Source organism: Agaricus bisporus (genome assembly GCF_000300575.1).
Source record: "Agaricus bisporus var. bisporus H97 unplaced genomic scaffold AGABI2scaffold_11, whole genome shotgun sequence".
Lineage (NCBI taxonomy): Eukaryota > Fungi > Basidiomycota > Agaricomycetes > Agaricales > Agaricaceae > Agaricus > Agaricus bisporus.
The window spans coordinates 1,128,360-1,156,113 of NW_006267346.1; the positions used below are offsets into that span (position 1 = coordinate 1,128,360).

The window sequence follows — 27,754 nt, forward strand, 5'->3', positions numbered from 1 at the left end:
GAGAGGAGAGGAGGAGAAGAGGATGATGATCTTGATGATGATAGAGGAGTACTGAATGGACGAGGCAAGACGGCTCGTCAGACTCCTGCAGGTAGGCGGAGTGTCGTAGGGAAGGCAAGAAGAGGAATGAATGGTGTAAAACGGGATGGTTTCAATCTGACAAGCCTAGCCGTCAGCGGTGAGTTCATTTTCTTCTCAGTAATGTCCTTTGGAAAAACCTCATGAAACATGAAATCTTTATTTTCGGTGGTTTTTGATCTTCTTGCTTAATTGCGTAAACCCAAAAAAATTGCCATATACGGTGTTTTGTCATGCCGTTATCTTATAGGTCCGGGTAATATCCTGACTGTAGCGGATGATCTGTTGAAGAATGATGGCCAGAAGTTTCTGGAGATGATGGAGGAGCTAGCAGAAAGACGAATGCAGCGAGAAGAGGAAGCTGCTGCAGATGTGGAAGACGATAGTGAGGATGACAGTGAGGATGATGGTGAAGATGGGAGCGATGTTGGTGACGATGACGATGTGGATGGTGGAAGTGAGGATGAAGATGATGAGGAGGATGAAGACGAAGAGGTGGGTGGTGTTTTCTTCTTCTTAATCTCCTTCTTTTCTTTGCCGTCGATGTGTAGGCATGCACGCGTTTTCCCCTTATATGCATGCCTATATTGGGAAATGTCGGGCTTGTCATACGTTTGGGAAGTGGCTGACCCAAATGCAACGTACTTTTGCCCTTTTCAATCTTTCCTTTACACTTTGGTCTCGATATTTCGGATAAAGAACGTTGGTTGCTGACTTACTTCTTTTGATTCATTTCACCATTCGTCGATCCTCATAACACGACTTTCAATGGGCCGTGTACAACATCCTTCCCGCTTCCCGCTCCTATCCTGTTTCTACTTCCCGAACATCAATGCCACCGTCAATGCCAACCTTCTTGGAAAAACATTCATGACCTGTCATACCTATTTTATTGAAATCTACAAATCGGCTGCTTTCGGATCCTCAACGGCTTCAACTTCTGGTTGCATGCATTCATTCTATCCTCCATACATCCTTTCTCACACATTGCCATCCGAAATTCCCGTACTCTTCAAATACAACTATACGGATCTCGATGCGCTTTTTTTAACGACTCTGATTCCTTCTTGGACACCTGCGAATAATCCTATGTTGATGTTACCTTGTGAACCTGCACTTGAATATCGATATACCGATGGGACTCCGTTTAATTTGCTTCGGATTATGGTGGCTTTTATACAGATTATGACGGAGGAACAGAAGATGGAGGAAGGGAAGAGGATGTTTTCGATATTTGCGGCGAGGATGTTTGAACAGAGGGTGTTGCAGGCGTATAGAGAGAAAGTGGCACAGGAGAGACAGTTGCAGCTTTTGAGAGAGTTGGAGGATGAGGATAAGTTGACGAAAGAACGAGAGCAAAAGAAACAATCTGCGAATCAGAGGAAGAAGGATAAGAAACGGTGAGTTTCGATTTTTGTTTTCTTGTTTTTTGTATGATTCTGATTTGGATGGTGTGTGACAGTCAACAAAAGCTTGCGAAGGAGGAAGAGAAAGCGGCCAAGTTGGCTGAGAAGGCTGCGGAGGAGGCTGCTGTTAGAGCTCGACAAGCTGCTATTGAGGAGGAGACTAAGAAGAGGAGGGAGGAAGAGCGCGCGAAACGGGAGGCGCTGCGTAAAGCTGCAGAGGAGGAACGAGCACGTAAAGAGGAAGAGAAGCGGAAACGTTTACAAGAGGAACGTGAACGTGAAGCTGAACGTGAGCGAAAGCGAAAGGAAAAAGAGGAAAAGATCAAAGCTGAGAGGAGAGAACGGGAGGAAAAGGAACGGAAAGTTAGGGAAGAGAAAGAGGCGCGATTAGCGAAAGAGAGGGAGGAAAGAGAGAAAGTTGAGAAGGAGAAGAGGGAGAAGGAAAGGGTTGAGAGGGAAGAGAGGGAGCGTGTTGAGAGAGAAAAGAAGGCGCAGAAGGAAAAGGAGGAGAGGGAGGCGAGGGAGAAGCTTGCGGCGCAACAGAAGGCTGCAGTTGCTCAGCAACAACATAATGCTGGTCCTTCGTCGGGGAAGCGTCACACGTACACTGTATCCTCAACCTCACCTGTGAAGCCCAGTAATGGTCTGGTGGCTTCCGGGTCGTCTCCGGCTGGGTTGCAGCGTTCGCCGAACAATAGTTCGAGTGGTATGAATAGCAATGCCAATACACCTACGAAGAAAGGTTATGTTAATACCAAACCTCCCCCGCTCTCGTCTTCTATGTCTTCTCCTAATGTTCTCGTCAACCCCAATCGTGCTCCTGCTCCTCCTCAGATACCCCCGCAGGCTGGTTCGTCTCGAGGGCCTCAGATTTCCATGGGTGGATCGCACCCCCCTACACCTATCACTACTCATATTCCCCCTCCACCGACGTCGGGCATGATGTATGGTCAAGGACAACCTGGTCCTGGTGGAATGATGCCGTTGTCGCCTCGGATGAACAACTTTGCGCCTGCGTCTCTTCATTTTCCTTATGGCGGTGCTACTGGGATGCAGCAACCTCTACAACCTTCTGCGCTTCCTCGAAACTTCAACGCTCCGTTTGAGGTTCCAGGATATCAACGTGGTGTACCTGTAGGGTTGTCCTCGGGAGCTCCGTCTCCGATTGGTCCTCCAACGAAACCTAAAACTCCTTTGGCGACTTCTTCTGGGTCACCGACGACACCTGGGGCGGGTCCGTCGTCGTCTTTGGCACCTGGATCGGGAAGACGAAGTGTGCATACACTTTCTGATTTGCCAGGGCCGAGTTCAGCAGGACCTATGACATTGCTGACTAACCTTGGACCCATTTCTCGACCGATTGCACCTATTGCTCGACCTACAGGATCTGCTACTACGGCTGGAGGCAACGTTGATAACTCGAGTCCGAGATCTAATTCGCCTGCGAAGAGGTCGCCGAGTCCGAAAGGTGTTTTGGGATCGTCTGCCTTGGCTGCGGATGATGATGAGGTTGTTCCTGCTTCTCGTAGACCTACGGGGACGGCGCCTATTGGGATTGGTGTGACGGGTTTGGGTTTGGGAGGAGGTATGGGTGGTATGGGTGGTGGGGGAAGTGCTGGTGGTGCTGGTATGATTGGACAACCACCTTGGGGATCTTCGAGTCCTCGTGGTGCTGTAGGTGATGGTTTACGATCAACGCCGTGGGGACCTCCAGGGTTTTCAGCCGCACCGGGAACGCGACCTGGAGGTGGACCTGCGCCGCCGCCTATTGGACCTCCTGGAGGTAATAACCACACACATACGCATAATCATAATCAACGTAATCATAATGGGAGTTCGATGCCACACCCGATAGGCCATCCTGGTCCTTCACATGCTCCTCCTCCTCCTGGTTCTCATCCTGGTTCTGGTGCGCCTGGTGGTGCCGGAGCGTCTTTGTGGGGTAATACGGCGCCTGGGGGGAATACTCCTGCTGCTACTCCGGATTGGCATGGTGTGAATGCGTTTTTTGGGAGTGGGGGAGGGAGTGGTAATATTCCGTTTATGAATGCTCATAATCATAATCATAATACTCCTGGATCACCTCATTCTGGTGTATGAGATCGACGCGCAGGGGAGAAGTTATAGGTGGAGTGTGGAGTTATTCAGAGAGGTTGGAGGGAGATGGGTTTTGTTATTGGAATTGTTTTCGTTATTTCCTTTTTTTTCTTCAGAGAAAAACGATAGATGCATTCCTATCATCAGAGATTCAATTTATGCATGCAAGTCGTTATTAAGTCGTAATTTATCAATACCACTTCCCCCAGCCCTCCCCTTGCACGTTAGGTTTTTACTACTAAACCGTTGATGTTGACTTGATTTTCGATTTTTTTTCGTTCTTCTGACAACAAAAGTTTTGGCGCATACCTTTTTTTTTGTATTCCATATTTCGCATAGGATTGACTCCATCACAAACTTTGCAGCAACATGGCAATGTTTCTTTCTCATTTGCTTTTCTTCGCTCTCTTCGTGTTTTTCTTTCACATTTATTGCTCATTGTAGTGTTGCGTGATCATGAGTCATTAAGCCAGAGAAATGATTTTTGTCCACCGGTAATGGTTCAGGAAACAATTTTCTATATGTAGAAAAAAACAAAAGGGACAAGTGCCGTGGCCGAGGAATGCACAGTTGTTCTTAAAAAAAAATTTTTTTTACCAAATGGAAAGAGTTCAAAAACATGACGTCGGCCCATCTTATAATGCAGATCGCGCGCGCATCGTTTGCTAATGGCGCCGATCCATTCCTGCAGGTTCCACCTGCCTATTGGAATAGAAGAAAATTTGGAACGAGTTCATTGAAGTCAAAATTGAAGGAGATAAGAGGAAAAAATTGCCGGTGGTCGGAACTGGAATGAAGAGGAGCCGTTAACGTTGAGGCCTGAGGATCGATGAAGCGTGTACTAAACGGTCATTGATTTGCGTGATACCCTGTCGATACCCTGTCCGCCCGTAATATCAATCTTGCAATCTCGCTCTCAGGTTCCTATCTGTCGGGTCGTAATCAGCTGTGATATATACTAACTCAAATTTTTGAAATAGCATGTGGAGTAGTCAATACAACCTATAGGGACAAGGAGTGGTGGAGCCTTGGGTGGAGCACCAGCGTATATATTCTCGTTGTGACGGGCTTGTTCCGCCACTGGCGGGTAGCCAGGGTCATGTTACTTTGTGGTCGAAACGTTGATAGGCGCAAGAATTCGTGAAGAAAAAATGTTCTTTTCCTCGATCTTTGTACACCCCTTGCTTTTGCGTCATTGGGTGGGACAACGGTCGAAATGCAGAGGTCTAGACCCTGATAGGTCTGCTCCGCGAGGATAACCTTATTACAGACACGCAAATTGCAACTTGAAGGGCTGATAGTTTGATACACGAAGAACATCAATCTTTGAATAACTTACAAATAAATTCAACGAATGGATGATTCCAGTCTGAGCACCTCTGCATCGGGTCTTTTTAAAATTAGGCGGGGGCCCCACAAGAAATTCCCCACCTCCCCCGCCACCGGCTGAGGTAACGCGCGTCCACGTGGTTCTACTATGTACGCCACTGCAGAACCGCGCCCCAGGTCCCTCATTTTGGGTAGCTGCTTCTCCGCCAGGCACATAAATTGGAGATGAACGTTGAAGAACTCTCCCACAAAAGATAAACTTATTGCTTCTGGACGTTCTCTCCCCGCTTGGCGATTCGCATTAGAGTGATACATATTACGTACTATGAATAGCAGATAGCTCGGCGTTGGGTGAAACACGGGTCATCCTCTCGGGCTTTCCTAGGGCTGGGGCTTTTTGGGGTATACATGACTTGAGTTGGCGAGTCGCACCATAGATCTATACGAGCCGGATTGATTCTACCGAAGGAAGAAGTTTTACCCGCCTAGGATTCTGAACGCACGATCCTGCTGCCGATGTCATTGTCAAAATTACCATTTAGTCCTTGGCAGGTGTCGACGTTTCAATTTTCCTGGTCGTTCCCATCACCAACATTTCTCAGTGCAAAATTCATTAAATATATTATCACAAAAGAGAATCATAGTGGCGCCGATTTACACTCGACCTCGTAAGATCAATTAGTCGTAAGCAAATGATATAAAGGGATCCGTCATCAACAGCCTTAATGGCCAGCACCCTTTTCGAACACGGTGATCGACTCAACTTCGTCGAAGTTGTACAAAGGCCTAAGCTCCACATTCTTATTCCAGAATACGTATCGACGAATCCAGTAGGGAATGAATTCCGTCAACTGGTAGGAAACGTGTTTGCGCATTGGCACGGCGAACACATAGTCGAGTTCTTCCAATGTACGTTGTTTTGTTTCTGCATGATGATGTAAGAAGAATGAATGATTTGGAAAACGTCGAATGGCTTTACCTGGCAATAAGAATAAGATCATGACAAAAGCCAAAACATTAAGGCCAGCGTAGAACGCGAATGCTAGACAAATCAGTGTTATCAGAATTTTTGATATCGGCGTTTGTGTGGAAACATCTACCTCCTGTTGGGGTAAGAGCTCTCAGCATACGAGGGAATGTAATGCCAAGAACAGAAGCCCAGAACAAGTTAGTCGCAACTGCCCAGCCCCTATATTTCAGAATTAGTATTGTAAATCGGATATACCAGAGACCGAGAAACTTACATGCCCATTTCACGGTGCGTGAGCGGGAACACCTCCGCAGAGTAGGCAAAGGGGACAGGACCTTCTCCAGGAGAGTAAAAGGCTGAGATAAACTAGTGTGAGACTCGTTACACGATGGATGATAGGAAGAGCGTACCCGCAAAGAGAAAGATAAAGAGGGAAACAAGAGGAACCTTGGCTGGAGAACCAGTCCTGATGAGGAAGCAGAAACCTGCCGCAAGAAGGGTCCAAGCCATATTGGGGAATGTGAAGAGAAGTAAGTTACGGCGTCCGAAGGTGTCGATAGTCTGAATGTCTCTCAGTCATTAAATGCTTTGCAACAGCTCAAAACATAGACTTACAAATACGGCAGGGAAGGCGAATAACCAGTTGACCAAGCCGAAGCCAAAGGACGCTAGCAGTGCGTCTCGTTCCGAGAACCCAGATTCTTTGAAGATAGTTGAGGAATAAAATGCGATAATGTTGATACCGCACATCTGCTGAGCAATCATGACAACCCAACTCGCCAGTGTAGCTCGCCTCAGTCTGGGGACTGTAAAAAGATCAAAGAACCGTCCAAGGTAGGTTGATCCTTTGAGCGCAGAGCGTTCTTCAATGAGTTGCCTGTGAACATAAAACAGATCTTTCGCAGCCTGAAGTTCGGTGTTTCGTAGTCGGAGGAAAGATTTGAATGCGTCTTGATATCGATTTTTCTTCATGTACCATCGGGGCGACTCGGGACAGAACCAGACTCCGATAGTCAACGGAACGGCGGGGATAAAAGCCGAACCTAATTGAAGACGCCAAGCGATAGGACCGACTTGATATAGGATCAAGTTCGCGGTTACACCCAACAAGATACCAAAAGCAGTCTTGTGAAAGTGGTCAGAATCTACCGCTGGATCCCCATAGTAATGGCACTTACCCACAACTGCCATGACATTACAAGGCCTCCACGGACGTTGGCAGGGACGTTTTCTGCAGCAAACACTGGAGCAGTAGTCGCTTTAGGACCCATACCCAGGCCAAGTAAAAGACGGCAAACCTAATTTTATCTGAGAGATAGCTTCAGCGAACAGAATTCAGAACACGCACAAAAAGTTGTGGCCATGTTTGGGCCAACCCAGAACCAATGACACTGATGGTACAGAAGATACCACACCAAAAAAGCGTCCCTCTGCGTCCCAGGTAATAATTCAGCGGATCACCGAGCCAACATCCTATGATAGCAGATGCCATATAGGGTCTGAGAAATTAAGAGCTTAATCTTCAGTTCCAATATGTACAGTGTAAATTTCGTACCCTGCGTTGATGATACCGACGATCCAGTCACCCAAATCGCCCTGGCTTGTCAAACCAAACTCCTCAGGGAAACTCAAGTTGGCGCCGTTGGATCCTTCCTGATCCCAACCTCTAGAAACGGGAAGATTAATTTCACAACCATCCTTAAAATGTGTGAAACTCACTGCACGGCTGCGGCCAAACTACAAATGAATACAGTCATATATAGTGCGCGAGGTTGACTCCATCGATCTAGATGCAAGTTTTAGGGGGAGTACTAGAGACGTAGTCTGGCACTTACGAGTTGTTTCTCTGCGAATGGCTTCTTTTTCGTCTTCCGTCAGCTCCGGCATTTCCTCAAATTTTTTCGGACTTTGAGCTAGGATCGCCGCCTTCCGGAAGAGCTCTGACCTATCTTCAAAACCGTACTCGCGGGTGAAGTCATCGACTTGCTGCAAAAGCTTTTCTCGAGGAATCCCATACAAAGGGTTCTGAATCCTATCGTAAGGAGGTCAGGCAGGCTCAAGCAGGGACATAATATTACTCACCTTGCTTGCACATTATTGGCAAGTTCCAGACGCGGCTGCAACTCCACATCGTGGTCTTGGGATTCTTTTTTATCTCTAGAAGAGACGCTCGACATCATGGATAGAGGGAGGATGTCGGGGCTAAATGGATTCGACCAGTGGCATTAAATAGTAACCCTCTCGGCATAGCCTGAGAAATGTGCTATCGTATGTAAGGGTCATGTTCCCAATGCCATCGTCCTTACTTATCGGGTTTACTTTCTCGCATCATGTCATACAAGGTACATAGTTACCAGATGCACGGAGCCATGTGGGCAAAGTGCTTATGCGGTGGAGATTGGTTAGGAGTTAAACGAGCTCAGGTGTGAGATCTACATCTTGATCTAAATCTAAATATAGCGTACATCAAACACACCTCGTGTTTGTGGAGATTCGGAGAGTGAATAGAACATGAATACAAATATTACAAAACTCATGATCCTACACATAATCTGGAGTCGGAAGCATGATTTGACCGGCATTTGTCAGAGCCTCAGGCGTGAATTGGGATAAGTCCAATAGCACGACCAGTGAAGAAAGAAGCCTAGTTACGCCGCGCACTTCGTTCAAGTTCAGCTGCACCTCTGTCGCCGGGGGGAATCGCTATCGAGAACCTTGCTTGTCGGAATACATTGGAGCGGCGTTGCCTTTGGTAAGATTTCGTTCAGAGGGTCCAAATTACATTGATCAGCGTAGAGCTTACCTGTCTTTGATCGCCGACCTGCTCGGCTGGAGTTTGCAACAGCCTGGAAATCCGAAATACCCAGAAAATACTTAATACATTGGGCTCCACTATGGCTGGCTTGGCTTGGCTGAGTGAGCTCTGAGGACAATACATAATATTCAATGCGAAATCAAGCCACAGTGTATCTCCGGAACATGTGGAGAAATCGGGAAAATGTGGCCAGACTCAGCTGCTCGTGACGCAACGTCGATGAGACTACTGCGGCTTACAGACCTTCTTAGCTCTCTAAGTATTTCTCTGGTGACAAACGACTGGATCATGAACATAGAAAGAACGAGATTATGGATTCTGATTCAGTCTGGATCTCTGGAAGGCACCAGCAAGTACGCCACGCGAGGAAGTCCAGGCTCTTGCGAACGAGCACAATCTTTTTCGAGGCGAATCAGAGTTGTTCCGTTCAAACTTTTTGTGCCAGCTGAGGCACATGTGAAACGGCAGAACACGGCATGGAGGAAAGGGGATTTTCGGACTTGGAAGAGGATCTCAAAGCCTAAAGGCCTAAAATCCTATCAGGATAATCTGGCACATCCTGCCAACGAGTCAAGTAGTCGCAGCATGGCCGAAAGATGGGCACATACAAACACCCACGCGACCATTCCAGGGTCGTAGCAACTTGAGAGTTTATGATCAGTGAGCACTCGAACTCATCAACAACTCATACTTAGGCGAAATTTCTGAAACATACTTCTGATTTGATATGTAGTTGAACGCTGCACCACACGTAAAATGAGGATCAAGAAGTGAACTTCGTCAAGCGTTGAGAGAGCGGAAACATAGGGGCATATTATTCGCGTTGATTCAAAATACAATGACACACGCTTATTGGACGGCATTGTGGTCCCTTCGACCCAGCTTCAAGTAAAATATGCAGCTAGTTGAAGCTCTCGGCGTTCGGAACTATGCTACCTAACTTGCCGATTGAAGAAGCCTATCATGGTGCTTCTCCAAATCGCATTGTTCGGAGCAAATTCAGAAATGCCCGTGAAGCACGTCCGCCGCTGGGCGGAACCATTCTTTCGCCGTTGTAGCCACTTATGAGAGCACCTGAATCACAGGGTAGCACGGTATACGGTGTCAATTTTTGTACACAGTGACGGTCGTGTTTACTTCCGGCGCGACAACGTCGTTCCGAGGTGCACGCTCTTCTGAGTTAGATTAACGAGCTGGAACCTCATTGCGATCTACGCCCGCAAGTATTGCGCCAGACCAACATTAGGAACAACTTTTGGCGAGGGTTCAAGTTCTTTGTGTGGACAACCATCCTCCTGGCGCTCTTAGCAATTCGCTTTCGGCATTGACACGCCCAACTTCGTTTCCACCAGTGCTTTCACGCCCACGGGGCGTATCATTGCCACATACACAAGTGTCAGATACACGAATAACATCGTCGACCCAGATCTCAAGGGATGAACTCCATCATGATCCTTAGTATTTGGTAAAGTTCTGAGAGTGAAGACGATTAGAGTAATCATTCAAGTTTGGAGGGCTGTTGTCCCCACTGAGCAACAGAGTAATACGTGTAAGATAAAATCGAATTCAGAGTAAGGAAAGGAATTTCGGCTGCGTCGTTTCAAGATTTGTTACGGTTATGGGCCAGATCCATCGAATTTTACCCTTTTGCCTGGTCAATTGCCGGCTCATTTTGACTCGATTTGCCAAAAGCATCCAGTGAGAGTCAATGGAACCGCGACCTGCAAAACGTCCGTCCTAGTTCAACCCCAGAACATTGCTCTTCTCCTTATTTCCAGAGATGGCAGACTGGTGACTAAGTATTCTTGTCGGCTACAGGAAACTTACAGTCAGACATGCTCTCTATATCTTGCCTCAAACACCTTGTTGGATCTTGCGAAAAATATCGCAAAAGCCAGAGTCTGGGCTCGGCCGCCTCGGAGACCTGCCAGACAGGGTTATTTGCTCTAACTTCGGATCTGGCCTTGTTAGGCAGTGTCAAGGGACCTGATGGTAATCATACCGTCATTGAAATATCCGCAATCCAGTGTATCATCGCGCTTATAAGTGTGGGCTAGGCTATAGTAGGTGAGTATTCAAACTAGGTTGGCGGTCCGAGCGAAATGATAACTATGCAGCTCCGGAATAAGTTTCCTTGAGCGACGTCATGCATTTAGATCAAAGTAACTGCTGAGCGATTATGATTATACTTACAAAAGGAGCAAAGGAGTTGTGAAGGGCCTATATCTTAAGTCCAGGAGAGGCTTCATGGGGGTGCGAAGAGCGAAGGAGGTTCTTCAAATTATGTCAAGGCGTTTATACGAGAGTAAATTTGAAGGCACTTTTTCGTGGGCTGTATGTATTTAAGCCTCTGACAACGAAAGGTGACAAGATTGAAAACAAGGGCACCAAGAGAGAGGGTGCAGAACGTCTGATATTAGAGACGCTTCCCTATAATGCGCCTCAGGCAGTTAGTAGCAAAGTCGCAGATCACGATCGGCTTGAATTATTTTCATAAATAGTAATGGTAACAACGTTCGAGTATTATGAGACATCAAAGTATTTTTGTTGTAGGGAACTTGATAAACAGGGGCCTCGACTGGCTCCGAAAACCGCGGATTCGAATTGCAGCGTGAGTCGCTGGGATGACCTTGAAAGAGGGGGTGAATGCATCGATTGGCCTTTTCGTCGATGGTCAGGCCTCGTAAAAAGGTCAGGGGCACATGAGGGCCCAGGTAGATAACGATATGCAAAGAAAGCTTGAGGAACAGCGCGAGTTATCATCAGTGAATTATACAACGGAAGACAGCACCGAAAAGGCTTCTTGTATATCCCAGTGGTGAAAAGGTGGCGGATTGATGAAAGAATAGCCTAGCGAATACCAGTACCATGGCCAGTCAGCAGTGCAGCTCTTTCTTACGGGAAGTTTCGTTAAGCCCATCGAACTCACATTGAATTGAAATAGCAGGCTTGGCCGTTCCGACTCAAACTTTCAGTCGACTCCTTTTGGGGCGTACTAACTTCATACTAAGGACTCGGTTGGAACTTGGCTTTAAATCAATTCTTGATAATCACCATAAGAGCAGAGGCTCTGCAGTCAGAGTGATCAATAGCCAGTACAAGCAGGGAAAATCGAAGAAGCTACGCCGTGTATGTATCGACAGTGAGCTTCGTTAGGCATATGCGGCATATTGCCCAGAATTAACTTCTAGAGTCCTCGTTTGGGGTTATAGTCAGCGAGAAATTGTACACTAGGTTATCTTTCCCCAGCTAAATTCACAACAGCAGTCAACTCACGAAGTTGGCGAGTCCGAGTCGGAAGCAAGAGTGAGATGTCCTTGCGAGAATTGATCAACAGAGTTTTGCGTTGAGGATCATGAAGGAGGAGAAGGACGATACTTACGGTGAGAGTAGTATACGAAAGTATTCACGATCAGGGGTTTGGTGTTCTCCCACTGCCGCGGTGATGATATCTCAGACACCTGTACCAGCCTCAGGCTGTACCCTGCTGTACCTGACCCGGTGAACCCGCAGTTCACATGTCCCTGTGTGTCGGACATCGGGCATCGGCATAGGTCAGCTAGTCTGGTCAGTGTCTGGTCGGCGTCTGACCTCGAATCTGGAAAAATCGTATTCGCGTTCCAATATGACTCGATTCGTGATTTGACATCGCCGAAGTTCTGTCTCATGAATGATTTCAACCGATTTTGGAAGCACTTCGCAGGCCGGATCCGAGCTTCCGCTGACTTAAATTGTTTTGACCGCCTGGCGATTTTTTCTTGTCAACATCAGCTTTTGGGAATACAAAGGCTGGGACCTCTCCATAACAACACATAACACTTCATCAAGTCAAGCAGTTGCGATTTTGTTGGTTTATCATGCCTCAGGCTCGATATAGGCTCGGGTTAATGTTTCAAATACCTTTTCTTGATGCACAGCCGTGGATATGAGTCAACCAGGAGTCAACCGATTTGCTAACCGATTTGCCAATTGTTGCGCCCACGAATCTCGCGAGTTGTTCGGAGCCTTCAAGCTGTACTGCGATTGTGACTCATGTCTTTCTGCCATTCGAAAGGGTATAAAGGAAGCCCAGATGGCAGATACTTTCACCAACAAAATCGCCTTTTTAACTTCGTCGCATTTCCGACTCGCTCTTCATACACACATAGCTCAGACGCATCGCACTCATATCTATACGTCGCTTAACTAAATTCACTATGAACTCCGCATCCACGTCTACTGCCTCGCTTCTTCCTTCCAAGCAGTCACCCTCGTCGAAGAAAGACTATCAAAAAGCTTTTGGAAAGCTTTCCTCCTCGCTTGGATTTGGTGGATCTATGCCCCCTGTTTCCACAACGTCTGCTACCACACCAAACACTTCTTCCCGACAATCCCGAGCGTCGAGCCAACCTAGTAATAATGCAGTGCAGTGGCAGGGGCAAGCTGCGTATTGGGCTTCACAGTCCCATAAAAATTTCGAAGCCGCGTTGGGGGATCTTTCCAGCTCGCATGGTTTTGCGGGTAACGCTCCGAGTTTGGGATCAAAGAAATGATTATTTTTGTATCGAAGTGTTCTCTTGATTTGAATCATTGACAAGTATATGTTATCCCTGTTATCCCTGGACGTCATGTAATAGGTTACTTAAAGTTAGCCATATTCTTTTCGGCACGCTTAGATATATTCACACAAAGCTGTAGTAATTTTTAAATAACTTACCAATATCCAAAAATCGGTTCCGTTTGCTCATAATTATCCCGGAACGGGGTTGCAGCATCCTCCGAAATCAATAGAGCCAAACAAGCCACTGTGTCGTCAGTGCTGCTGACATGCCCAGCATCTGATCGTCTCCCTCCGCGTCGATTCTGCGCAGTCCTCTTGTAACGTGTCCTAAAGCGACTGCTAGAGCCAAGTACATTGAGCACAAGCTCTGCTTCTGGTTCAGGACGTGCACCTGAAAACCCCAGGTACATGACGGATATCCCTTTACGCTCATTTCGAAGAAATAGGACGCGGTCAAATTATATTCCACTTACTAACGACGAGGCAGACGTTGACAAGCCACCAACCCCTGTCTCTGGCAATTTCGACGACCAAGCCGATATGCCGACGACCATGGGGATTACCAAGGCTGCCGTTACGACCAATAACACAATAAGGAATGGGAACATGAGGAGGAAGGGCAAAAGTAGATACGTCGATGACCCGGAGGAGGAGGAGAGGTTGCTTGGGGGATCATATATTTCGGAAGACGATGCTGAAATAGAAGAACAGACTCCCTCGCTACCCAAGGTGCTTTTTCTCCTTCGACATTTTATAGTGGTTGATTCTGAGGTCAGATTCTGTCTATAGTCTCATTCTCCTACACCGTCATTCAGAAGTAATTTCTCTGGTAAAGACAAAGACAAATCCAGGACGATACCCTTTGGCCCTCCTGGTAGGTACCTTGTTCGCATGCCTATAATGATCTTAAAAACCCACCATCAGAGAAATTACAATCTCGCTATACGGCGAATATTGTAAAAAATCAGAAATACAACGCATTTACATTCCTTCCACTCGTATTATATGAACAATTCAAGTTTTTCTTCAACCTTTATTTCCTCCTGGTGGCGCTGTCACAATTCATTCCAGCCCTCAAAATCGGTTCGTTATTCGCCCTTCCGACTTGACGTGTGTTCATCATGAATTTTAGGTTTCATCATCACGTATATCGCCCCTCTCGCTTTCGTGCTCGGTGTAACGTTGGGCAAGGAAGCGTATGACGACTACAAACGATTTCTCCGAGACAAAGAGGCCAATTCTCAACGATATTTGCTCCTCCAGCGTCAGCCCTCTGGTACTGACGCAACACCCGAAGAAGCGTATCTGAGTCGACACGTAAACACGCGCTCGGCACCATCATCGTCAATCCGTGTGGGCGACTTGGTACATCTAGAGAAGAACCAGAGGGTACCGGCCGACATGGTCTTGCTACACACGTCAGAGTCAAGTGGAACATGCTTCATAAGAACAGATCAGCTAGATGGGGAGACAGATTGGAAGCTAAGAGTCGCGGTTCCGGAGACGCAGAAAATGCAGGAAGCTGATCTTGTCAAACTCGACGCAGAAATCTATGGTCGGTGTTCTCCACTAGTCTGCCACTGTACACTAAACATTGTTTCTGAAAGCCGACGCACCCATTAAGGACATTCACACATTTGTCGGTACATTCACACTCAACAAACCGTTGGCATCAACTCTCGACGGGAGTGAGAGTGATGGTGTACCGCTTCGCTCCATGCCGTCTTCGATCGCACCATTAACGGCGGAGAACGTCTTGTGGTCGAATACAGTTCTTGCTGCGGGATCTGCAGTTGGGTTTGTTATCTATACGGGTCCTGATACGAGGGCGGTCATGAACACAAGTCATCCGGAAACAAAGGTTGGGTTGTTGGATCTAGAAATCAATAAACTAGCAAAGGTTCGTGCAAAACTTGTTTAAAATTTGCTGCATGCAACTCACCGTAGTGGTAGATACTATGTGCCGTGACTTTTGCTTTATCTCTTGTCCTTGTTGGGTTGAATGGATTTCGAGGGTTATGGTACATCTACGTATTTCGTTTCTTGATTCTTTTTTCTTCGATCATTCCTATCAGGTGAGTATGTATAGGCATTTCGCGTATTTTCTTGTTGATGTGCCCTCTGTGTAGTCTTCGCGTCAACCTAGATATGGGCAAAACCGTGTATGCTCAGCATATCATGAATGATCCCCAGATACCGGGTACCATTGTACGAACGAGTACATTGCCAGAGGAGTTGGGGCGGATAACCTACTTGTTGACTGATAAGACAGGTACATTGACTCAGAATGGTGCGTGCTGTACTTACTAGAAGTCGTAGTGGTTAAAGAACGTTCATGCTGCAGAAATGGAGATGCGCAAGCTACACATGGGCACGATGTCGTATGGTGCCGACTCAATGGATGAAGTCGCCCATCAGCTAGCCCTTGCATTTGGAGCACCTGGCGAGAATCGTAAGCATTTGGCTTGGAGTTAGTCTAGAAGATGCTTAATTCCTCGCTATTAACAGCACATCTACGGCAAGGATCTATGGCGACTGGAATGCAGCTAGCGGCTCGTGGACGCCGGGATATGTCATCGCGAACGAAAGATGTCGTTCTTGGCCTTGCTCTATGCCACAATGTATGATCAATTCCAATTTCTCCTCTCTACTTAACATCTTTGCTCTCAGGTGACACCGGTTACCAATGACGACGGTTCAGTAACGTATCAAGCATCTTCTCCAGACGAGGTGGCTATCGTCAATTGGACTTCCTCCGTCGGTCTGACATTGGTCTTCCGCGATCGTACCCGAATGGAACTACAAACTCCCTCTGGTTCCAAATTGTCCTATGATATTCTTGACATCTTCCCATTCACATCTGAATCCAAACGTATGGGTATCGTAGTTCGTGAAACAACGACTGGCGAGGTCACGTTCCTACAAAAAGGCGCAGATGTAGTCATGACGAAAATTGTACAAAGGAATGATTGGTTAGAAGAAGAAACAGCTAATATGGCCCGCGAGGGTTTGAGAACTTTAGTCATGGCGAAGAAGAGATTGGGTGGTGCGACGTATAGTGAATTTGCGAAGAGACATCATGAGGCCAGTATACAACTTGAAGGGAGAAACGAAGCTATGGCAGCAGTTGTTGCTGAGATTTTGGAACACGATTTGGAGTTGGTGGGGTTAACGGGTGTGGAAGACAAGCTGCAAGAGGATGTGAAGGGAACTTTAGAGTTGTTGAGGAATGCTGGAGTGAAGATTTGGATGTTGACGGGGGATAAAATTGAAACTGCGAGATGTATTGCGATTTCGACAAAGTTGGTGGCGAGGAATCAGTATATTCATGAAGTGGCCAAGCGTGAGTCCTTTTGTGTGCTCCTATACATGATGTTGAGGCTGATTTGGGTAAAGTAAAAACTGCAGATCAAGCTAGAGATGAGCTCGAATTCTTACAGTCGAAATTGGATTGTTGTCTGGTAATTGATGGAGATTCGCTGCAGGTATGTCCCGCCATTCTATTGATCACCGGGATCATAAGTCTAATCATCGATATCAGCTTTGTTTGAACTTGTTCAAGAACGAGTTTATCGAGATAGCAACGAAACTATCGGCCGTCGTCGCATGTCGTTGTTCACCAACCCAGAAAGCTGATGTAACGAGGCTCATTCGTCATCATACGAAAAAGCGGGTTTGTTGTATAGGAGATGGTGGTAATGATGTTAGTATGATTCAGGCCGCCGACGTCGGTACGTCATCCTTTTTCCCCGAATCATCAAATTTATCTATTTACATCTCTGTAGGTGTTGGTATCGTCGGCAAAGAAGGCAAGCAAGCATCACTCGCAGCGGACTTTTCGGTCAATCAATTCAGCTTTCTTACCAAACTGCTTCTCTGGCACGGACGTAACTCTTATCGGCGTTCCGCAAAACTGGCTCAATTCGTTATTCACCGTGGGTTGATTATATCAATCATGCAAGCAGTGTTTTCTGCTATTTTCTATTTTGCGCCGATTGCGTTATATCAGGGATGGTTGATGGTTGGGTATGCGACAGTATATACGATGGCGCCTGTGTTTTCGCTCGTGCTGGACAGGGATGTGAATGAGGATTTGGCATTGTTGTATCCGGAATTGTATAAGGAGTTGACCAAGGTGAGTGCTCGATGTTGTGGGTAATAGGGTATCCTCACTCATGATATTATAGGGACGATCGTTGTCGTATAAGACGTTCTTTCAGTGGTTGATGATCAGTTTATATCAAGGAGCTGCAATCATGATCGTATCACTCGTGCTGTTTGAGAACGAGTTTTTGCATATTGTGTCGATTTCCTTCACGGCGCTGGTTCTCAATGAACTGATCATGGTGGCGCTGGAAATTACTACATGGTATGTCCGCTTCCTCCGAAATATTGAATGGCTTATTTGATTGTGAATGCGCTAGGCATCTTTACATGGTTATTTCGGAGGTGATGACACTCCTGGTGTATGCTGTCAGCATAGCCTTCCTTCCCGAATACTTTGGTCAGTCCTTATATTGAATGGATTTCCTTTCCCTACGCTGATCATGCATGTGTTAGATCTTTCGTTTGTGGTTACGATACCCTTCGCGTGGAAAGTCGCTGTAATTGTGGCGATCAGTGCATTGCCATTATGGATCTTTAAACTAATACGGAATAAAGTCAAGCCATCGGCCTCTAGCAAGTTGTTATAATATGGTTTTTGTTTTTGGACAGGGAGAGGTGTACTTTAATTCATTTCTTTTTTGGTAGGATCTAGTTTTTCTGCTATTCACTAGATCGATATATACGCATTTATCGGGACGGAGAATGAGATTGACATTTTGGTTTTGATTGGAGAAGAAATGATTACAACATGCTGAAGACGACGATTTTGTTCATCAACCATGAACAGATATATCCTCCATCTTTCTTAATTCGAGAAGCTCAAAGACAGGTACATGCCCAATATAGAGTCGGATATTTGGGAGTTAACACATAGGCACCGTCTCGACCAGACCTCACCCAATCCGCGTTTGTATTCGGTGCTTCTGGCGAAACTCTAAACAAGTTCTGGGTCGAAGTTCTCGGATATATTGGCGTTTGCGGCAGATCAATCATGCATGAAGTACTTTTTTGGGTTAGAGCGTTTTTTTAAAGGTGGTGGATGATCAGTTAAACGCTAGCATACGTATAAGATCCGGTATGGATAGCCAAAGGTAGTCGAAAGTTCTCGCATTCGGCGATGACGGCGAAATGTGTTCCATCTTCGATCTCAAAGTTTCCTAGTGCTCTACTGTCTTTTCAGGACCAAAAGCCCTGCTTTACAGATTGTTCCATGACTGGCGAAATGTATGATGCCATCCGTGTACGCTTTGCTGGATAAAGGTGTTACAGTGGATGACAACTGGTACAATCAACCCTAGCCATGGCATAAGACGATTCGTACACGACGTCTTCTTCCAGTGACCGATGACCGGCTTGTACCAGGGAGGCTGCGATTATGATCGTCTCGTCAAGTTCCGTGCAGCTTGTTCAACAGAGCTGATTACATTGGTTTTAGTTCACTTTTGAATTTTCTCTGCCTGATCATCAAATATATATGGCCGATGGTTATCAGTGGTTATCTTGGTTTGTGATCCACATATGATATCATTATATACACTGTGGCGTTACTTCAGGGTCCTCTGATCCCTAATTAATTCCCTGCTGATCAAGCGCGTGTGTTCAACTCTTCCCTCTGTGGTCACGATGCAATATGCATGGAATTCTGGAAGCTCGCCGTGTATGCGGCTTGTTATAAAATAAACTGTAAGTCTCACGCAAGCATCTGTATGTCGAGATTGTTGGACAGGAGATCTATTTTAAAGGAACCGGAACGTTGTCCACTAGACTATATATAGGAAATATCGCAATGGTGTCTGGACTGAGAGGCTGTTTGTGATCCACAATGAGGCAAGTCGCCCCGAAGATCCTCATCTGGTGACGCTTGAATTTCCAGGGTTCCGAGGACGATATGCGGTGGAAATGATCTCAGCCCGCGTTCTTGGTGGAGCTCATTCAGGAGGTAGACTAGACTGAAAGGACTTTTCAAGTAATTATGAGGCTGACCGAGACTTAGTAGTGGTATTAATATGCATTCAACTCCCGGACTGAAGCCTGTTTCCCCCTCCCATCGTCTGGCGTATATCTTCTCATCGCCATCGCTTTCCCTTGTGCTACTCTAGGTTTCCCCGCGTGCCTTTTTTCTTCGCAGCAATGCTCGCTGTATCGCATCTACTACTCATCAACACCATCATCGCATCCTTATCGCATCCTGTTCTCGGCTCGTCTTTACTTGGACTAGATCAGCAGCAACGACAGACTCTGCGGGATAGGCTTTTCCAGACAAATTTACGTGGACCTAGATGGAGTACGCAATTTATTCTTTGATATATGCGCAAAATCGAAGGTGATATACCAGCCGGCAACGACAATCAAAACGTTCTCCTTGACCTCGTTACTGGGAGCATGGATCTCGCTGGGTTGAAAACAGAAACGCTGGACTATACCCTGAACCGGTCGGTCTCATCGAATTTCCATATTTCTTCATCTGACTGAGAACCTGTCGCTTTCGTGTCTATTCTGCTAGATGGGATCCTCGATGGTGGTCGCTGAATCTTCAACTTACGAACGGAACAAATATATCAGTTCCGACAACGGGCTTTTGGCCATATAGCGGTGATAGCGGTTTGGCCGGTGTCACGGCACCGATACATGACGCGGGAACGTACGGTTTGAGTGCAATCGAGAGAGCCAATACGAGTACGCTGGATCTGGAGAACCTTCCTGAGGGAGGAAGCATCATATTCTTCGACAACCCTAGTCCGACGCGAAATTATTCTTTGCCCGGATATCATGTGCTTGGGTGAGTATATGCGCCCTTTTTCAATCGAGACGGATTAATTATATAAACTTTGACATTATAGGACTTCGCGCAATATACTACCGGAAGATATTCCCGAGGTACGCATAGATTTTGATCTTCTCATGGGCATCTGGCGTTTATGTTGATTTTTTATTCATTAGCTTGGCAATCTTTCGAATCCCCACTGGCAATCGGAGAAGAAGCTGAAATTCGACAAGCTTGCCGATTTAGGAGTGAAGGGTATGATATCTTCTTGGGTCCATACGTCTGACGAGAACGCTGCGCTCCAATTCTTGCCCAACGCCGGAGCACCAGGCAATGGCAATCTTTACAATGTTCCATCTCTGTATGTGGGTAACTCGACAGGAGAGCTCATCCGAAAGATGGTGAGTAATGGTGAGGTGAAGACAGCGACCATCGTATTGGATGCACCTAGCTATGAGGCTCCCACCAAGACCGTAATAGGTTACTTGCCGGGACTGGCTGGTCGGGACGAGTCCTTACTCTTGTATACTCATAGTGAGTATACGATGTCATCTTTCCGCCCCTTATTCTTAAAACTATCGATTTGTTCAGGTGACGGACCTTCTATCATCGAAGAAAATGGTGTGTATTCACAATAGCCTGTTCTATATTAAGAAGATTGAATTTATCTATTCTGCAGGTCCCCTTCTCTTACTCACGTTGGCTGAATACTTCGCAAAGAACCCTCTCAACATCAGTCTTGAGTATGTGGCTTTTGAGATCCGGATGCCTGGGTCCAATATGTTGATTTTTCCTCCCAGTATTGTGATGACAACTGGCCATATGTCCGGAGGACATCTGGATGAGAAGTTATGGATGGACCAACGACCCGAGATCAGAGACAGAGCAAAAGCAGCGATTATCTGTGAGCACTTTGGAGCTATTGAATGGAAAGACGTTTGGCGAGATGGTGTGCCCGTATATGAGCCTACCGGACGACTTGAACCCATGTGGACCATGGTGTATGTCTCCCCTTTGCACTCTCCTGGATGTCACTTCTTACACATTCTTGGGCACCTGATAGGAGCGACAAGCCCTCTGAGGAACAAGAACTTTTACACAACTTGTACATTGATGCGTTCGATGGGACGCCTGATTGGTTGAGGATGGCTATGGTGTCTCCCCAAAGGGTGGGGGGGATTAAATACAGATGGTAGGTCGATCGTTCTGCTGCTGAATCTCATAAGTTGAATTATTTGTCTGCAGGTACGGTGCCGGAGGGAGTAGTTACTTGGGCCGCAAAGGAGATCTCCCGACAGTGGGGTACGCATTTCAATTCCCCTTCTACTTTGTTCAATTTTTCTTATGCGACTTGTTCGTTAGAATCATCCCTCAGCCCGACTATTTATGGGCAGCCATGTCTGACGGTGGTTGGAGTAAACTCGACATGGATATGGTTGTCTCCCAGATCGACGTCATCATACGACTTGTTACGAGCCTTAACGACAAATATTCTGCCGGTCAGTTGTGATGACGGACTATAGCTATTGATTGTGTTTCCTATATTCCCCTCTATTCCCTGTCTCATTTGTCCGTGTAGCTATAGTCATGGACATTTGGATGTATTTTTTATACCATGCTAGATAAGATTGTGTATGCCTAGTTAGAATTATGATGGAGTGCTTTAAACGAATGGACGTAACTATGGTCGAGATTAGCGTGAGTGGGCACCCTGTTGAGGAGGAAGTTATGCCTAATATACTCACGAGCCACATACTTTTATCTTCCCCACTAGATGTCTTTAAGGGCTACAAGTTATTATCCTATGTCTTCGATCGAACACTTGCAAGCCAGATTACCGGTACTCAATCCGCGTCTGTTAGCGAATTCTTTTTCTCATATCGTACCTGCTACGCTATCGAACTCAATGAAAAGGAATTGAAGTATCTTATATTATCATTACTGTATTCCATTATTACTAAACACGCGTTTTTTGCTAATCTTTTTTGGAGCTCTATTATCCTCACTCCGAGCCTTCGGGACTTCACGAAAATCGCTCCAGGCCTTAGGCGCTCTACTATCCTTGATCCTAGTCTTAGGTACTCCATGGACATTACTCAATGCTTCAGGGGCTTTACGATCCTCGCTCCAGGCCTTTCTTGCTCCACGAACATCACTACGGGCCTCAGGAACTCTACGATTCTGACTCCGCGCCTTGCCAGTCTTCCGTTCCGGGGGGGAACTAAACAAGTACGCGATATTCGGCGAACAAACAAGCGACTCTTCAGGTAAAAGCTCCCACAACAATTGCGCTATACTCTTCTTCTCTTCCTGAAAGGCAATATGATGACAATCTGCAATAGCCTCATTACACAAGTTAGCCTTCCAGAATTTGTCCAAGTCGATTTCCATGAAATCGTTGGCAACGGCTACGACGGGGCCCCCCCAATCGTCGGTGTTTTCGTATTGTTTGGCGAGGTGGGTTGAAGGAAGGGTAACTGCGTAGGGAGGAAGATGGGTCAGGAGAACGTTCTTGGCGCGCATGCTATTATAATCAAGGATTTAGTATTCTTTATCTTTTTTTTTGGAATGCAGGTAGATATAAGGTGATACATACTCGTGTCCAACATGGATCGCTTGTGTGATAGTGCTATGTCCTCGCTTCAATGCAAGTTCTTCTGCACCCTTCTTTAAACTTGCTTCATGAATGAGCAGATCAGTACCATAACCGAGTTTGACCAGGTTTATCGTCGGCCTCGTGTCGCCAGAATATCTATAACAGAGTAGCCGATTAGGAAAAGTCTATTCAAACGTTGAAAAAAAGAGACTCGCGTTACGCTCCATTCAGCCTTGTGTCGTATAAGTGTCCCGAAAGCTCTCGTTGAATGATACACATCAATCGTTTCGAAACTAGCCAGGTTCAACTTCTCGCACATATCTAAATTATGTTGCCGTGAACTTGCAATCGGTTAATGTTATCAGAGTATACCACTAAAGAAGTGAAAATGATGGAAACATACAGTTCCATGTCCAACCATGGTTCCTTTCCAAGCATTCGCCACGCTCCTGTAATCGGGTATTCATCATGTCTATAATTCAACGCATCCGCCAATATATGAATGATTCCGTCTTGTGTCGGATCATCGTACAATCCAATATCTTCCAAATCTTGGTACTCTTTGAGAAAGAGATGCACGAGACGAGTTGCTACTATATAAAGAGGTTGTTTGGGTCGATCAAACAACATCTGAATACATTAATTAGTAGGTCGTTTCATGATGAAGGAATGACCAACTCGTCGACGCCTCAGGAGACTTATCAATCCCAAATGATGGTCTGCATGGGCATGACTGATGAAGATACACTTTAGGTCGCGTAACATATTTTTGGTTTCCACCCCATATCGACGTTCCAACTGTTGGGCTGTCCCTTCACCACAATCTAGCATGATATGACCATCTGGTGTCACCAGTAGCGTCGAGATGACTGCAAGAGGGGTTTGGGAATAGGAAAGTTAACAATGCAAAACCAATAATTCATAATAATGAAGAATTTACCATTCCTGAATTGATTAGGTATACTTTTCCCAGTACCCAAACAAACGACTTTAGCCGATATTCTTTTCTCGCTTCTCTGAAAATCTGGATGACGGAAAATGTTGCGTCGCGCAGATGAAAAGGCAGCCTGCACTTGTTTAGGAAGCGGTGCTATCTGGAGGATGGAACTCAAAGTTTGAGCTGGCGATCCGAAATTGTAGACGATTGATCCCGTTGCGAAAGCATCTTCATCAAGACGAATTTGTAGGCCCGGACGCATGAGCTCAGTGCTGCGCAATACAAGGCAAGATGCTGATAGACCAAAATTAAGGAACATTCATTGACGATGAACTGACTCACTATGTTGAGGTTTTGTGACTCGCCGCATAAGAAAAGGGAACGTTTTCACATCGAGTAGTGTTAGCTGATATAGACGCCACGCATTGAGGGGAAACGTGAAATAATCCCGGCTCAGTTCTGGACAAGATATGAAATGCTTGGTATGCGATGAAAATCCATGTAGAAAGCCGTAATATCGACCATCAAAGGCAACGCGTCGGCCGAGCATATGATATATGGCCTTTATTTTATAATTTCCGCCATGGTGCGGATCAGTATACAGAAAGGGTGCACATTCGTTATCGAACATGCGAAGAACAGATGGTATGAAGTCCGGAGTTGGGACATCGAGAATTATAACCACAGGATGAGGCTGTGGAGGGATATCTTTGGCAGAAGGTTTTTCTGGGCGGGGTCCAATAACAACGTAAGCGAGAGTCGATGACTGGGGAAAGGTTTTTGGGAACGAGAAGAAAGGTAGCCGATTCCCGTGCAGCCAAGTGGGGACCCATCTTTCACTGTCGTCCGCAATTGGCTCATCCTCCAAGACCTCCGGCTTAAACAGGACATGTTAGCCACAATCTAGAATACAGTTAACGCATGTACGTACCCGGATGTTTGCCGAATTTCTTTTAAACATGTGATAGACGGCGGCCTGCCGCACTTCATCTGCAGTTAATCCTACCGCTGTCTTCGCTTTCATAATGCGTGGTGACTTGTTAGCATCTAGATTTGAATGTCGCCTTTCCGAAGGTTCATCCGCAACAATGGTAGGAGTAATTGGAATCGGAAATACAGTAATATTCTCGTCTGTGTAGATGGCTTCTGGTTTCCGATTTTCCCCTCGAGATTGATATTCAAATAATGAGAATCTGAGTATCCCCCTGTCGTAAACAGTGATTGTCAACTTCAGGCTCCATGGGAAAAGGTTAATCTTTCACCTTATGAAACCGCGCAACGACGCAATGAAATGCCGGATACCGGGAGGCCCAACCACGGTAAGTGAATGAACAGTCTTGGCGACAGAGGCAATGGCACCTGCAAACCTCAACGACATTTCCTAAATGTAAGTAGAAAATTACTCACCGCCAAGTCCCCCCACGGTTGCAGAGGCGACACGGGTGAGGAATATAGCTCTCATTCGAGTAGAAGTGGGACTGTGCTGGATGAATGCGCGCGTCGTATTGTCTCCGGCATTGAAAATATACTTGGAATCATTAAACCGGATGAGGATTGTTGGTTCCGTGTCGGTTGTCGAGCTTGTGGCGACAGTAGCAGACCAGTCGCGTATTGGCCGTTCAATCTTGGTCGGTGGTTTCTGCGCATACGAGTGGGCTTGACGAAAACCGAAGCACCGGTGGCGGCAGCAGATGTGCTTCAGCAACGCCAGCTTGGTTAGCGTTCAAATTTAACCGCTATTCATCCCCATCATTCTCCATTGTGACACGCTCAAAAATGGCATGTTGTTCCCACATATATTATCTGTCACCATGATCTATTTAACCATGGACAATTGGTAGCTTACTGGATATTCATTCATTCCAATTGTCCCAGAGGCCAATACTGGGGCAGGAAACAAACCGGTACCGGCGGTCTAGGATGTTATGTCGGTTTCCTGTGACTGTGACACTTTATATAGATTCTCGCGTTAATGAGGAAAGCTGAAACACCTTGTCGGTCTTCCCGTCTGTTGGATTCTCCTGACTTACGCACTCACCCTATGCGCGACATGAACAATCTTGACGATAACGACAAAAATTTGAGGGCTGTTGTAATGAAGTGCTGGAAAGAAGAGAAGGAGAATGAGGAGAATGACGTAACCTTTCAACGCATTCGAACCAGACATCTTGCTCACTTGTGAAAGCAGAACGATTCCAAAGTTTCAACTCAAGTCCTGCCCCCCGAACTGCTTTCTGTAGTATTCCTATACGTATGCGCGGAAGAAAGCTTCGCCAGAAACAACCGACACAGCATCTTTCTACTCGCGTCAGTATGCTCCTATTGGCGAGCCCTGGTTCTGGGCATGACTTTCCTGTGGTCGCGTCTGACCTTGACAGTCAATCCCGTCTCTCAAGGAGATCCCTCAGTACTTCAGTACTTCCTCGACAATGTCAAACAGACTCCTTTCGCACTTTGCTTGCTATTTTCGCAAAAACAAGAATACTTCTCTGTACCTCTCGGGCGTATGTCTGCGATTGAGGCTCTGCTGTTGAAAGATAAAAATAGGGGCAAGCTAGAGACCCTCCGAATAGAGGGCTTCTCCCTCGCCTTGTGTGGTTATCTCCCCCGATTCCAATCCATCTGTCGTCTTGAGATTGGTGGCATCCCATATTTAAATTACTGGCAACCCGATTCTCTTCAACCACTCGATCTGTCCAACCTCGCTGGCTTGAATCAAGTTGAATTTTACTCGTCAGGGTGCTCTCTCGGCGTTGTTATGCCCTGGACTCAAATCACGTCCTTGACACTCAAGTCCGAAGACATCTATGTATGCGTGTTCTTCTTCACTCAATGCCCCAACCTTCAAGAATTCCACTGTTTTTCTCCTCTGAAATCCAATACGCGGGTCTCTTATCCTGAAATTGTTGATAACTTCACTTCTGAAAAAGTGGAGAACCTTTCATGGACCTCCAACCCAGAACAGAAATGTGTGATGCTCTTCTCAAGGCTCCGACTCCCATCGCTACGATCTCTTCAATGGTACAGTCGATCTTATCGAAGGTCTGATATTCGACCCGACGAAGCATCCGCTCTACACAACCTTTTCTCTGGTTCTGCGTTCACATTATCTTGTTTCCGACTCCACAACGCAGGATCATGGACAATCGATTTCATCAAAACCATTCTCTCTCGCGCCAAGAACTTACGAGTTTTACACCTCACCAAATGCAAATACAAATTCGTCATCGACACCCTTTCTGTTCTCAGACACGAACCCGATGGTGACACCTTTCTTCCTCTTCTAGAAACCCTCATCATACAAGAACCCGAAGGATCCATCCGCCCATCAGAAAGGGAAAGACAAGAAATTCAACTGGCATCGCATATCATTCCTATATTCCAAAATCGGGACCTCGAGAAGAAGAAATCGTTTTCGCTGCAGCTTTCACAGACTGCTGGATTACATTCGAAAGATATGCGAACGGTGTATAATGCGCTGCGTTCGGAAGGATATGCGTTTAATATTTGGGTTGATTCTGCGATGACATGTTCTGTGAAGGAGGTTTTGGAGCGTGAGCGGTGGAAGAAGGGAATGAGGAATGTTCCTAGGGTGTCGGGGACTCAATGGTATACGTCACGTAACGACGAGGATGAGGACCAGGATTGGGATGATGAACCTAGTACTCGGTTGATTAGAGAAGCTGCTGGTTGTTCCTTGTCTCCTACAACTTGAGTAATATGCCAGTAGGGTACGACAAATTAAATTCGAATTCCGTCAAGTAAAATCATATGTCTATTTTTATCCGGATACATTACTCCCAGTCGATGATAACCTTGACGGAGAGGAAAGGATGGGGTTCAACGAGTTGCCACGCAAGCAGACCTAGCTAGCTGCGCGGCTACCTGAAATTCGAGGAGCCCGCGTGGCGTTGGAAAAGGGCCAAAGTATACGCGTCGAGCCCTCATTCCGTCGGAAATAGTGATGACGCGTGCAGGATACGTGGGGATCTGTAACATATCCGCATATAGGAACTTTTTTGTCTATTCGATGATTTCGATCCATAACATATTTCAAAAATACACGTCGTCACGAGAAGTATGTAGATGTACGGCCGTTCCGCAAAGATGTCCTA

The 27,754-nt window shown here is 46.3% G+C and overlaps 7 protein-coding genes across 7 annotated transcripts; 5 read left to right on the forward strand and 2 right to left on the reverse strand.

Moving 5' to 3' along the window:
• Positions 1 to 846: 846 nt before the first annotated feature.
• Positions 847 to 3,584, forward strand: AGABI2DRAFT_121822 (hypothetical protein; the record flags this gene model as incomplete). Its single annotated transcript, XM_006455843.1, has 2 exons — positions 847 to 1,478; positions 1,541 to 3,584. 2 exons carry the CDS (start codon positions 847 to 849, stop codon positions 3,582 to 3,584), a joined length of 2,676 nt encoding a protein of 891 aa, XP_006455906.1.
• A 1,927-nt stretch (positions 3,585 to 5,511) lies between these two features.
• On the reverse strand, positions 5,512 to 8,072 carry AGABI2DRAFT_195216 (hypothetical protein). The gene is made up of 12 exons (XM_006455844.1): positions 7,963 to 8,072; positions 7,716 to 7,912; positions 7,600 to 7,666; positions 7,436 to 7,546; positions 7,229 to 7,379; positions 7,059 to 7,178; positions 6,496 to 7,005; positions 6,291 to 6,441; positions 6,155 to 6,236; positions 6,011 to 6,099; positions 5,890 to 5,952; positions 5,512 to 5,835 (listed from the first exon to the last, which is right to left on the reverse strand). Exons 1-12 carry the CDS (start codon positions 8,058 to 8,060, stop codon positions 5,633 to 5,635), a joined length of 1,842 nt encoding a protein of 613 aa, XP_006455907.1. The 5' UTR covers positions 8,061 to 8,072; the 3' UTR covers positions 5,512 to 5,632.
• Positions 8,073 to 12,798: 4,726 nt separating this feature from the next.
• On the forward strand, positions 12,799 to 13,417 carry AGABI2DRAFT_195217 (hypothetical protein). Its single transcript, XM_006455845.1, has one exon. It carries the CDS (start codon positions 12,892 to 12,894, stop codon positions 13,225 to 13,227), a length of 336 nt encoding a protein of 111 aa, XP_006455908.1. The 5' UTR covers positions 12,799 to 12,891; the 3' UTR covers positions 13,228 to 13,417.
• A 358-nt stretch (positions 13,418 to 13,775) lies between these two features.
• On the forward strand, positions 13,776 to 17,929 carry AGABI2DRAFT_153664 (aminophospholipid-transporting P-type ATPase; the record flags this gene model as incomplete). The annotated part of the gene is made up of 17 exons (XM_006455846.1): positions 13,776 to 14,016; positions 14,071 to 14,109; positions 14,160 to 14,318; positions 14,368 to 14,790; positions 14,843 to 14,904; positions 14,986 to 15,135; positions 15,189 to 15,310; positions 15,365 to 15,525; positions 15,580 to 15,687; positions 15,744 to 15,856; positions 15,906 to 16,578; positions 16,632 to 16,720; positions 16,777 to 16,966; positions 17,021 to 17,370; positions 17,423 to 17,604; positions 17,660 to 17,739; positions 17,796 to 17,929. 17 exons carry the CDS (start codon positions 13,776 to 13,778, stop codon positions 17,927 to 17,929), a joined length of 3,276 nt encoding a protein of 1,091 aa, XP_006455909.1.
• A 1,543-nt stretch (positions 17,930 to 19,472) lies between these two features.
• AGABI2DRAFT_121826 (hypothetical protein) lies at positions 19,473 to 21,616 on the forward strand (the record flags this gene model as incomplete). The annotated part of the gene is made up of 11 exons (XM_006455847.1): positions 19,473 to 19,626; positions 19,666 to 19,774; positions 19,846 to 20,121; positions 20,183 to 20,219; positions 20,283 to 20,640; positions 20,698 to 20,727; positions 20,786 to 20,849; positions 20,907 to 21,107; positions 21,170 to 21,298; positions 21,352 to 21,408; positions 21,469 to 21,616. The coding sequence occupies 11 exons, from the start codon at positions 19,473 to 19,475 to the stop codon at positions 21,614 to 21,616; spliced, it is 1,563 nt and encodes a 520-aa protein (XP_006455910.1).
• Positions 21,617 to 22,044: 428 nt separating this feature from the next.
• On the reverse strand, positions 22,045 to 25,806 carry AGABI2DRAFT_121827 (hypothetical protein; the record flags this gene model as incomplete). Its single annotated transcript, XM_006455848.1, has 10 exons — positions 22,045 to 22,630; positions 22,703 to 22,858; positions 23,106 to 23,332; positions 23,381 to 23,571; positions 23,643 to 23,933; positions 23,982 to 24,516; positions 24,571 to 24,844; positions 24,902 to 24,998; positions 25,047 to 25,278; positions 25,678 to 25,806. 10 exons carry the CDS (start codon positions 25,804 to 25,806, stop codon positions 22,045 to 22,047), a joined length of 2,718 nt encoding a protein of 905 aa, XP_006455911.1.
• A 177-nt stretch (positions 25,807 to 25,983) lies between these two features.
• AGABI2DRAFT_180756 (hypothetical protein) lies at positions 25,984 to 27,449 on the forward strand (the record flags this gene model as incomplete). The annotated part of the gene is made up of 1 exon (XM_006455849.1): positions 25,984 to 27,449. One exon carries the CDS (start codon positions 25,984 to 25,986, stop codon positions 27,352 to 27,354), a length of 1,371 nt encoding a protein of 456 aa, XP_006455912.1. The 3' UTR covers positions 27,355 to 27,449.
• Between the last annotated feature and the right edge of the window lie 305 nt (positions 27,450 to 27,754).

Excerpts from the sequence above, each read along its gene's own strand:
- AGABI2DRAFT_195216 (XM_006455844.1), bottom strand. The coding sequence starts at position 8,060 with ATGATGTCGAGCGTCTCTTCTAGAGATAAAAAAGAATCCCAAGACCAC. Across the intron at positions 6,442-6,495 it reads TCGCCTTCCCTGCCGTATTT|ACTATCGACACCTTCGGACG; the intron begins GTAAGTCTATGT and ends AGAGACATTCAG. Across the intron at positions 6,100-6,154 it reads ACGCACCGTGAAATGGGCAT|GGGCTGGGCAGTTGCGACTA; the intron begins GTAAGTTTCTCG and ends TCTGAAATATAG.
- AGABI2DRAFT_195217 (XM_006455845.1), top strand. The coding sequence starts at position 12,892 with ATGAACTCCGCATCCACGTCTACTGCCTCGCTTCTTCCTTCCAAGCAG.